At 47.4% G+C, this 12,417-nt stretch overlaps 1 protein-coding gene across 1 annotated transcript in view; it reads left to right on the forward strand.

Annotated features, from left to right (window-relative positions):
• The window catches only part of LOC149337322 (ATP-binding cassette sub-family C member 3-like), a 165,207-nt gene that overhangs the window by 133,872 nt on the left and 18,918 nt on the right, over positions 1 to 12,417 (forward strand). Inside the window, exons 20-23 of the mRNA XM_089553415.1 lie at positions 4,075 to 4,407; positions 7,991 to 8,092; positions 9,309 to 9,479; positions 10,314 to 10,472. Of these exons, the coding sequence (XP_089409541.1) occupies positions 4,075 to 4,407; positions 7,991 to 8,092; positions 9,309 to 9,479; positions 10,314 to 10,472 (765 nt within the window). The remainder of the gene's footprint in view (positions 1 to 4,074; positions 4,408 to 7,990; positions 8,093 to 9,308; positions 9,480 to 10,313; positions 10,473 to 12,417) is intronic.

Here is a 12,417-nt window from a genome sequence, read left to right on the forward strand (position 1 = left end):
AAAGCACGGATGAGAGCGCTGTAATCGCGGCGAATTCAGGCGCACGGAGCGCTCTGTCACGTGGTATCTTTTAAACTCCACGGGCTTTCGTTTTTCCCGAATAAAAACGGCCACGCTAAGTCTACCTCGTTGGAAGTGCCTGGGTTGGACAATATTTGTGGAGCTCCAGAACTTTCCTATTGGCGCCTTAACGTTTCAAGCTATATTTAAAAAGTAAATTATTTATCTCGACTAATTATTCAAATAAAAGGAGCGATAAAAATGATACTGTAACTTTAGATATAATCTAACCACATCCACGCAATTTTAGTTCTGAAGAACGCGTAGTTTTTTTATAAACCATGGTCCAAGTTAGCTGGGACACCCTGTATACTTTTCTGTTGAGGGATATTGGCAAACACCATCCATGATCGGAGAGACCCTGCCAAATGCCCTCCGCCTCATTCTTATTATTCTAGTTAAGTCCCTCTCATGATCAGGATCTGCAGTCACTACCTGTCGTAAGTAGACTTGCTCCATTACGATTTTCAGCGTCTCGCTACCAAATGTAAAGTGCTGTTGCGTTCCGAATCTGCTGAACATTTCTGTGGTTTTCTGAATATTGCTTTTTAGAACCTCCTTTCTGCTCTGACCGTCTGGGTCATTGATCATGCTTTCCAGTTCATCTCCTGAGCGACTTCGCACGATAATTCAGTAAATCGCAGATTATCCTTCTGGTCAAGTTTGGTGCGGTCCAGTGTGGTGTATCCAGCTTGAACGGACAGAGCCCGACGGCACAGATTCATGAATTGCTCTCTACATCGGCTGCGTTAAACCGTTTCAACTCCCCCCTCCACAAATGCTGATTAGCCTACGACCACGATGTGATATTCTCTGCGAAGCCCAATCACTGGTCTTTGGCACAGTTTATAAGAAAGCAGCCGCTTTTCTCAGCTTAAATAATAGCTCAACTGAGAAAGCCCCGATACTGGCTTACAAATCAGTACTTCGCATTACACGATTCATTGAGATATGTCAGCAGTCGAATGTGTATGGAGGTTGAACCGTGTAGCGATGAAACAGGGCTTACTACAGCGCCGCAGTCAAACCAATGGAAGCAATGACCCAAAGGACTAGGATGGGAGAGGTCTTTGCGACCGAAGCTTCCATCAGGTTTGAATTGCTCTCGGAAGACACAAGTCTACTGTCTGCTGCGCTGCCCGTGAACGTGAACGAAATGTGAGTTTGGCACTACAAAACTAAAAATGCACATCGAAAGCGGCGCCGGATGGCTTGGAGGTCTCATGAGCGCCATCAATGGCAGCCCCTGCCATCGCAGGGCTGTGTCGCGGCGCTTAAACGCTCCATTCTTGCGCCAGGACTGGGTTGAGGACTTTAAGGGACCTATGATTGCTAAGTAGACACTGACCGATACCGCTTATATGGGCATCAACTCTTTATTACTATCGCGTCAAACCTCTAAGACAGCAGCGCAGCTGGCACGACAGTCGGCGGAGCGCAGAAAGACGTGAGAGGAGGGTCACGTGACTCGCTCGATGTGACCGAGAACTTGAACTATCCCGGCAGCGGTAAAATTGTTAAATTAAGTGGCTAATTTAAAACTGCCTTAATGAGCCACTTGGGCCACTACGAACACGAGAGCACATTCTCAACAATGTTTTCGATGAAAGCAATCACTGCAGCCAGATCTGGGCGGAAGAAAAAAAAAACGAGGCGTTCCTTTGTCACCTAGTCGAGTTACTGCGCCAGATAGTCCGGTCAGTAAGCACAGGTTTATTCCCTCGCCTCGGAAAACCGAAGAGAAGGCGGTTCGCCGAGTTCTGTTTGAGACCCCTTCTTGGACACATCTTCCTCTACAGCTGCCTCATTGTGTAATTGCGAGGAACGACTCGCTTGGGCTTTCAGTTGCTAAGCCCGAGAAAGAGGTGGATTCTTTTGTGCGAACTTGTCGGCCTCGTTCCCGTAGTTTTCAGGACTACATTCTGCCACGTCATGACATTTGCGCTTTGGTACCCAAGCCTTCAAGATACAAACGTCCGTCTTTCCTTTCCGGCCTAGCCTGACGCAGGCCACTTGTGGCTTTCAGAGTGCGCGCAGATCGCCTTAGCGGATTGCTCCCGCGCTTTCTTCGCACATCCTTCGCGCTCGCTTCACGTCGGGGCTTCTAATGTCGATCCAGGTGCTTTGTTCCGAGGAAAACGGGCTGAACACAATCGTAAAAGAGGGTAACAAACGCACGAGCCGAAACACCGTGCAGTCATAGCAAAGCGACAAACAGTAGTGACGCGGCATCAACATTAAAATTTGTCATAAAACAAGTTGAAGCTACCGAAGATGCTTTCACCGACAAGGGCGAGTGTCGGAGACGGTAGCTGAGCGCGCCGCCGAAATGCGCGATTAACAAGCTTCGAAACTGCAGAGCAAAGAGCCCTGCGAGTGGAAGCTGATAACTTGGCGAAGACAGATGAACAAACGCAGCAGCACGTCGCCGCGACCAACATCATCAAGCGAAATTTCCTAGGCAGTCCTAGGCGTGTTCTGTGTGTGACGGACTCTGGCCTAACCCCAGCGACTGCGAAAGTTGGGCTGTTAGAGACAATCTTTCCCGAAATGAGTTATGTAAGAGCTTTTTCTTTCTGCACGACCTGTAAGGCGTTCTTGAGACAACAAATGGTGCCTTTATACTCCTTGAGTAGTGGTTACGTACTATCGGGGACAAAAGTGGTATACTCCACGCGGCGGGAGCCGGAGCAACGCAAAACTGCGTTGCAACGCAATCTGCAGGCGGCATCTCGGACCCAGATAGCCAATCTGTGACCTTTATTATCAGCAGGCATGTCGCTTGGCTCGTTTCAATGTTTCAAAAATGCGCTGCTTAGACGACAAGTTAGCCACGCGCGCGCGGACATTTGATCGCATCATGACGGTGCGCGCGCCGGCTCTCAAGCCACTCCTCGAACACGCGTTGAAAAAAGAAGACACAAAATGAAAAGATTGCCGCCAGATAGCTACTGCTGTGGCGCCGCTGGGCATTTTGGCGACAAAAAGCGCGAAACATCGAAACGAGCCAAGCGACATGCCTGCTGATAATAAAGGTCACGCATTGGCTGTCTGGGTCCGAGATGCCGCCTGCAGATGGCGTTGAAACGCAGTTTTCCGTTGCTCCGGCTCCGGCCGCGCGTAGTATACCACTTTTGTCTCCGATAGTACATCTCCCTAAACCTATAAATTTCTTTTGCCATGAATCTGGTTGCGGAACGACTGATCTTCTATCAAATCCCGTTCACTTAGGTTCGCCGACTCCTGCACAGTTGTGGTCAGTACGCGATCAAAGACCAATTGCTAATGTTCTGGTCGAGACAGACACCATCCTCAGGGCTTTGGTGCGTAAAATCAAGGACGACCACTCCATGCTTACAAACAGTAAGCGGAAACTAGTTAGGAAAACTTCGTGAGGAGCAAAACCGCAAAGCTGGATGGGACAGAAGCAGACGACAACACAGGGTGTCCTGTCTTTCGGACTTCGTTTCAAAAGACTTGCTTGTGCCGTTGATATCAACAGTAACAGAGGTCTTCTTTGTCCTGATTTGGCTTCACAGGGGCGGAAAGCTGCTATTGCTCGTATAGCTCACTTACAAGCAGGGTTAAGTCGTATGTAGGTTTTATTGCGAAAGCAATACTACTCCAGGTCTAACCGCTCGTCGCGTGGCCCGTGGCCCATGGTCACCCCCCCCCCCTCCCCTGCTTTAAAAAACGAATTGGCTAACATGGGTGGTACATTCTCTACCGTTGGCTGTGATAGAAACAGCCACCGGCCAGTGCAGTGTTACATCATATAACCGCCGCGCCACTGGGATGGTAGTGGTATGAGGAGTCGCCGCATCTATGAATGTTAAGTAGAGAATGAGCAATTCTACATTTATGGAAACTACCCACTACAGCATTCGCGTCATACCCTTAAGGCGAAGCATAAGTGTCCTCTCCAACTGAAGAATTGGACACCTGCTTTCGCACATCTACTCGGTTTAACTACGTTAAACCCCTATCAATTTTTTCTTTTTGCTTTACTCGCAGGACATCACTGTGAAGGCTTCGCATTCCTGCCGCTACTCCGAGAGCTTGGGCACGTCACGGCTTCTCCAGCACGCGACCGAAACCGTGGACGCCCTGAGCAGCGTGCGAACGTACGGCGTGGCTGACCGGTTCCAGAGACACTTCTTTCGCTTGTCGGATGCCGTGATGCGCGGCTATGCGGGCTACCTCGGCACGTACCGCTTCGTGCGCACGCTGACAGCCGTGGCTGGATTCGTGGTGGTCATGTCCACGCTGCTGGCCAATACCGTATTTGCCCCCTCCGGAGGATCCGACCCCAGCAGCCTTGCCTTGGCCCTCAGCGCGGCCTGCTCGGTACGCGACTTCGTGTCAGTGTCTCTAACGCTACTTTTCCAGCGACACATGCGCGGGTGCATTTCTCTATAGAGGGGGTACCATGGCATGTCCTGAGTAAGAACGCTCAGTTTTTTACCCATTGTCAGCTAAGAACTTTTCCTAGATGAGCTAGAGCTAAAAAGTCAGCATCGCCGAAGAGTGGGTGATATAGATACGGCGTTATCTCTTGCGCGTTCTGCTAATGCTCTTCAGTGCGTGCTCTTGTCTCAGATGGCATCTCGCTTCTGAGTGGTGCATTTGCGTTATTTGTTCATGGCCTCTTGTTTCACTTCTTGCCTATGGGCTACCATGATGTGATAGGGAATTTCTGCAACGACAGCTTTACATGGCAGTTCACTGTTGTAAACTTTGTCCATATTGTGGCAATATCGCAACCGAAACTGTCAGGTTGTCCTAACTAGTGCAAGCGACAATGGTAGGCCTCAGCCATAAGTATAATACAAGGCTCTCAGCCATGAGGAACAATAGGAATGAAATCCAATGGGTATACTTTGTAACATATCATTTCACTTTCATTTATTGTGGTCGTGACATGAATCATGACGCAAGCAAGAGGAAGTAGAGGGAAGCAAACGACCAATCACATGCATGGCTCCTCCGGGCGCAGCGTAGCCGCTATGGCCACCCTCTGCTACCGCATACTGTACGGCTGAGTGAAAGCAGCAATGCTTCGTTAGTTCTTCGCTCTATCACAGCCGTTTCCTTCGCAGAGGGAATCAGACACCGATAAACTTCGTGAGGCGTGTGAAAGACGTCGTCGTGCTCTGTCATTTGTCGGCTTAGGCAGTTCCGCGTCAAAAAGAAACGACAGAATATCACACAAAGAAGAAAAAATTGTAAGTAGCAGGGTCATAATGACAGATTTTTGTGTTTTTATGTAGTATTTTTCTATAGTTATGTCGCTTTCTTTTGTTGCACTTTTCTGAAGTCTGTAGGCCTGTAGTGCTTTTCTTTGGAACCACAGATAAATGTTGCTACAAGTTTTTGGTCAAAAACGTTACAGAAAATCTGTTGGGACGATAGAAACTCTTCTCTCGTTCTTTTAGACTGGATGGTCCACAGTTTGGCTACGGACTCGGGGCGCGCTTATACTAGTGGCATCAGAGCGCTATTTCCGTCATTGGTGCTCGGCTGCCGACCCGAAAGACACGGGTTCGATCCCGGCCGCGGCGGCCGAATTTCGATGGAGGCGAAATTCTACTTGAAGGAATTGGTGAGCGCTAAAAACCACGTAAAAAGGACGTACACACAGGACGAAGCGCTTCGTCCTGTGAGTTCGTCCTTTTTACGTGGTTTTTAGCGCTCACCAATTCCTTCAAGTATATATTTCCAACTAGCCCCAGTAGTAGCTTTTTTGGCGAAATTCTAGAGGCCCGTGTGCTGTCAAATTTCTGCAGCCCTTCACTACGGCGTCTCTCATAGCCTGAGTCGCTTTGGAATGTTAAACTCCATAAACAAAACCTATTTCCGTTACGACTGCTGTTACTTCATTCCGCGCCTACCCCAAGCTTCGACCAGTGGTAGTGGCTCAAATGGAGCGAATACGAAATGAACCACTAAAAAAATAGATCTGGCCGTTGGCCTCCGCCGTGTGGACAGTATGGTTCGGACAATGAGCGTTCACGAGAATGCGTGGTCCCTGGACATATAACAGAGGATGATTCGGAAGTAGACGTTCAGGTGCAGAATGCAAAACAAAGTTTCGATCTGATTTATTTTCTTCCAGAGTTAGTTTTTCTCATCGCTCTTGGCGTTTCCTATCATAGATCCGTAGGGTTTTAAGACACACTGTCTAAAACATCTGCTTCTGTGTCGGCGCGTTGCGAATAACAATATGTTACTGTGGGCTTTCAAACTCCCGGAAGCCTTCTTAATCGAGAGATTGCTGTTTTTTTTTTACTTGACACCTATTTTTTCTTGTAGTTACGGCTACACCGAGTCGGAATATGCAACAGGAAAATTTCTGCTGTCGCAAGAAATTTGATTAGATATATCTGAGCAAAAACTTGTAGCAACAACAGAAATTTTTGTAGTAACACCAGAGTTTCGTTTAGTTGCTAGGGAAAGCACTACAGGACTGCAAACTGGAGAAGAGTACTACAAACAAAACTACAATACTACAACCAATCGCAATAAAACGACAAAAATTTTGTTATTACGACAAAACTACAAACAATTTTGTCTCATTTTTGACTCGGTTCTGTCATTTCTTCTACTGCGCATAAAAAAAGTTACGGATGATTACCACTGTGACACGCGAGTCTTATTACTGATATTATAATTAGAGCCGCCGCGGTGGCTCAGCGGTTATGGTGCTCGGCTGCTGACCCGAAATACGCGGGCTCGATCGTGGCCGCGGCGGTCGAATTTCGATGTAGGCGAAATTCTGAAGGCCCGTGTACTGTCTACTGTGCGATGTCACTGCACGTTAAAGAAGTCCAGATGGCAAAATTTCCAGAGTCATTCGTTACGATTACAATCATAGCCTGAGTAGTTTTGGGACGTTAAACCTCCCGTAAACAAAACCTTATTTTACAATTCAGATTACACCTGAGATAGAACAGTGCTGTCGGTGAGGCCTATTATTGCTGTATTGTTTGTTAGTATTGGTTCTAAACCACTCAAAAGAGCCAAAAATGCTTTATTTATCTTTTAATTTATTGCATTACTTGGTCTCGGCGGCTTTCAGTCTTGTCATTTTCTGCCCTTGTTTTTATAGTACTATGCATAGTTGCACAATGTGTTCAAGCAACGGAATCCTTCCTTATGGGTTTTTCTCCTAGCAAAATGCTGTCTACAGAAAAGGGCAAACATTTTGCACGAATCGATTTGTTTTGAACCGTCTGCAGGCAGCACACATTCTGTACAGAACGCTCCTTCATTGCAAGCCTCAGCAGATAAGCTCTATGCTCGTTCTGGAGTGCCAACTTACCACGGAAAGCTTATTAGAGCGCTTATAGTCTGGACGAACAGAAACGAGACGGGACATATATGACCAACAAGAAACGTGGAAAAAAAAAAGGTTAAGAATAAAGCGTTAAGACCAAAGTAATGTCAAAGTGTCAAAGGGTTTGGTCCGAAATATAATTCAGTTGCAAGTTGGCGCTGGTAGTGTCGTGTTTGTCTCTTTTGTCCACGTTTTTTTGCGCCGTTTTCCTCCTGAACTAGGGGCCTCTGTTTCCTCGCTATTTACTTCAAACTTTGTTGTAGACCAACTCGCCTTGTCTAAAGTTCTCCTTCCGACTGTTTTGCGGTACGTGTGTGGTTGACTTAACGCACCTTTTGGCTCAGTCAATATAACTTTTTTACATCATAGATACGAACACTGCGCACATGGCACGATTTGGACATGAGACAAGCGCTGTGGGCTTTTTCAGACATTTCATGGAAAATGCATTCCTTATAGTTGTAGTTGTGTCAGCAATCAAGGAGTTGCCCATTCATTCTTATGCTGCTAGCACGTGACAACAAAGAGAAGGGCACAAAAAGATTCTTGCGACCTCTCTTCTGTAACAGCACTTGTGATTTGTGATTGAAACAGGTGCCGCTCTCACTAATGCTGCTGTGCGTGATGCTGTTCAACGTGCTCCAAATGATCGTCTCCTTTGAGCGCTGTGTGGAGTACACAGAGCTCCCTCCGGAGGTGGGTGCTTACTTGTCTTCCAGTTACAACACTGCGAAGCTAAACCGCGTAGAACTGCAACCTGGCGCACAGACGCCATGCTGTCTCGACTTCGTGCGCCACAATTGCCTACAAGCGTTATTAAGATCGTATGTGCGACAGCACCCTCTCTCTGACGCTGTAGCGGCTTTATGGGAAGTGCAGTTATTAGAAAGGCACTCCCAACGTCTATAATGTTTTGAGATTAATTCGTAGCTAGCTAATGCCCCTTACACACGAGCAATCTTGATATCCACTGATTCAGTTACGATCGAAATTTTCTAGGATCAGCCAGATGCACCTCTACCACATGGCGAAATTCAATGAGGGTTAAGTAGCGAACATGCCATCCGGCACGTGGTACTAGGAGTAGCAACACTGTAATGTGAATGAATCTGCGGTAGACGTTAGATAACAGGATATTAGTAGATTCGTGGCTCAAAAGCTGGCCATTGACGTAAGGATAGAAAGTCAGGATCAAGTATTGGTGAAATGAAAAAGTCAGTAAAATTTTTCTTTACGGGAAAGTAATGAATATAAGGATATTAACGTCTAGCCCACCTTTTGTGGGAAATATCTGAACAGGGCAACTTGTCTTGTGAACTGCTCGGTGCTTCTACTCCTAACACATCGACCACCACACGGACGGCCGCCTCAGCTTAACGAGCAGCTGCCTCCTCTCCTTTATACGTTCTTTCAGTGGTGGCTACTGGCCACGCATTATATTTCGTCATGGAATTCAACCACCGTTTTGCAAGCTACCTACCCGAAGCGACGAAATTTTGGTTGATGATGGCGCTCTTCTTCAGCAAGTGTGCTGCCGCGCCACTGCACTGTGGGTTATTAGGTTTTAGCCTGCAGAAGAAAGAACAAGAAAATGCTAAGATGAGCCGTTCTTACTTATCTTAGGCATTTCTTCTTTTGTTTACAAATAATGCTGCCTCATTTCTTAAAAACTTAGTAACCTGTCATGGTCCGAAGGCCATACCGCGACCACTGTCCATCGGCGCAGTTTTCTGCACGTGACAACATGCGCAGAAGCGCTGGACCTTCTCGCTTAACAACTCGATTCATGCAGTTATGAATAGTTAGATAGTACGAGAATTTTAGCCTACTGTCACAGACAAAAAAAACGAAAGCAGTCGCGGCGCTGGCGATCTGGTCGTTCATGGCCCAATATTGTTTTTTTGCGCTTCAGAACGACGTGGCAATCACTGAGTGTGAGAAGAAATCTTCACAAGTCTCGAGTCTGTCAAACTGGCCAAGAGAAGGAGCGGTGGAGTTCCAGAACTACTCAACCTCCTACCGACCCGGTGTGCTGCCCAATGTTCTCAGCAACGTCACTTTCCGGATAAGACCCATGGAAAAGGTACCCGCACCCGATAAACTGCTTCTCACGATTAGTCAATACTATCCGCATCGTAATTTATACTAACCATGTGGAACTGTTTCGTGCACTAGGGTCTCAGGTCGTAGAACAGTTGTAGTTTTTAAATGCATGACCAGCGTCTCTTATAAGTCCTTGGAGTATTTTTAATCCCTCGACAAATATCCATCCGAGCTCTCCGCACATCCATATGAAGATCCTACATGCATGTGACAACGCCCTATTTTTTATTCTTCTGCCAATATAACCTACCGCCCTTACCTGAGCTAACCCTGACATCACAGCACAGTCTTTAGGCACCTTGTGATGCGCATGATTGACAACAGTGATACCCATTACATATTCGGGCGATTGCTGTTTTAAACACTGTTGTTATTGCTGAGGTTCAGTTAGCGTTCCTGTACTATGTATCCTCCTGCTGCTGTATGAGCGCTGACTGCTAAACACTAGTTTCAACTGCGGCTATTTTTTGTATCCATACATATAACAAACCACATATGCTAATATGGATATGTTTAAATATGCTTTCACTAGGATACGCCCAGTAGCACAGCTTAGAACCCAAACTACGATGCCGACGCGGCTGGGGACAAACCTCGAGTGCTTACTTCAGAGCTGACTCATTTTGGATGGAGGCGAGAGACAAAAGGGAAAGTAGCTGGTGAGGATCAGATAACAGCCGATTTGTTGAAGGACGCGCGTTAACCGGCAACTCCGCATGTTTGAAATGGGCTCTCTCACACAACATAGATATATTTTTCCAGATAATGTCAGCGCTGTTTGTCGTAAATATACAAGGTATCACTGCCCGTCCAGGTTGGAGTGGTGGGCCGCACGGGAGCGGGAAAGTCATCACTGGTGCTGGCCCTCCTGCGCATGCTCAGGGCGACCGAGGGCTGCATCCTCATCGACGGCGTGGACATCGCAGAGGTACCGCTGCAAAAACTACGAAGGAGCATCACCGTCATACCACAGGTGACAAAGCGTGAAATTAACATTGGATGTAGCGCACCAGGATGCACTGTAGGCCTCAGAAGTAAATTTCTTCACAATACACTCTTATTTTCATTCCATACCCAGATCAGCAAGCTGGGTAACTCGATCAGTTGCTTTCTACACTCCGTGATGCACTTTCTTTTTACTGAACGGGGAGAAAAACCATGTCAACAACCGTGGGAAAACTGTGATAAAGAAGTCAATCCTCCTTAGCAGCCACCCTGCCTGGACAAGATTTACAAGCTCACGCTCCCCATTGTAACACCCTTCTCAGATTACACCTTCCGTCCTCTTACAAGGGCCTCCTACTCGGAGTGTAGGCCATATTTTCACGTTGTAGTGACGACAGTCAAGCGCTCAGGAAGACACCAACAACACTTGCAAACGGAGCTCTTTATTTGGGCTGACTTGCGCCCGCAAAGAACTGAATCACTCGGTGGCGGCGTAAGCAGCAAACGTGTTCGTCAGTCCTCGAGCTACGAATACCCGCCGCTCGCTGCATCGCTCAATTTAAAGCCGGCTAGAAAACTTCGACATAACATGTCAGAAGCAACTACAGTAATTTGGAAAAACGTAGATGCAGTTATGCATGGTTGTGATGAAAAGAGATTAGTCAGGTCGCTTCTCACGTCACGAACAAAAATGATAACGCCCCGTTCCTGCAGCCTTGAGCGCGAACGAACGGACACTTCAATGATACATGGCATTACCCCGCTCCCAATGAAGCCTAACATCGATGCTTCTGAAATGAAAATAAACACGGAGAATGCAAACTTCGAGTCCTTTAGCGTTCATAATATGGTTTAAGGGGTACGACATGTACGACTTCCAGGCGTGTGGTCGTCGCTGAGATGCTGTCGTGCAGTCGGGGATGACTTCATAGTCGAGGTCACCGAAGAGACGGAGAACCCTTTACCGGCCAAATTAGCGTCGCAGCAACTTTTCACTCAATCCACGGCGGCGAATTGGCGTCCATATCCAAACACGATCACCCGGCTTGTAAAGCGTATCTCGTCGGCGCAGATTGTAGCGTCGGGCATCGGTGTGCTGCTGGTCTTTAATGCGAAGCCGCGCAAGTCTTCGGGATTCCTCGGCGCGATGAAGGTAGGCGGCGATGTCGAGGCTGTCTTCGTCTGAAACGTGCGGGAGCACTGCGTCGAATGTTGTCGTGGGCTTCCTGCCGTACACCAGTTGGAACGGGGTAAACCTGATTGCCTTCTGAATGGCAGTGTTATAGGCGAAGATCATTTATTGCAGAATGGAATCCCACGTCCTGTGTTCGGCGTCGATGTACTATCAGCAAGAAATGAAACGCGAACAAGGCAACTGAACCACGGACTGCAAAATAAGCAGCTCTTAGCCAGGGGAAGCTGAATACTAGCTCCTCCTATATCCATTTTGAAGGCGCGAAGATTATTCGTTAGAAGTGTTATTCAACCACGCTTGTATTTATAATACAGGAGCTAATACGTAGGTGTTTTTGTGTTGCCACCTACGTTTTCTTGTTCGCGTTTCATTCGTTGCTGATAGTACATGGAGAGCATGTCTGCGATGGTTTTGTTCAGACGCTCTGTGAGTTCGTTGGTTTGCGGATGATAAGCAGTTCTCCTGCGATGGCTTGTCTTACTGTAGTCTAAAAAGGCTTGCGTCAGCTCCGCTTTAAACACCGTTCCTCTGTCTGTGATGAGCACTTCGGGGGCGCCGTGTAGCAGGAGAATTCGTTCGACAAAAAATTTTCCGACTTCTGTTGCGGTACTATTAGACAGTGCTTTTGCTTCGGCGTAGCGGGTCATGTAGTCGGTGGCCACGATGATCCAATTGTTACCTGATGAAGAAGTCGGAAAGGGGCCGAGGAGGTCCATCCCTATTTGCTGAAATGGCCTAGTGGGAAGTAGTACGGGGTTCAGGAGTCCGGCTGGTTTAA

Source organism: Amblyomma mixtum, chromosome 7 (assembly GCF_055824585.1).
Source record: "Amblyomma mixtum isolate Tamu chromosome 7, ASM5582458v1, whole genome shotgun sequence".
In the NCBI taxonomy this organism is placed as follows: Eukaryota; Metazoa; Arthropoda; class Arachnida; order Ixodida; family Ixodidae; genus Amblyomma; species Amblyomma mixtum.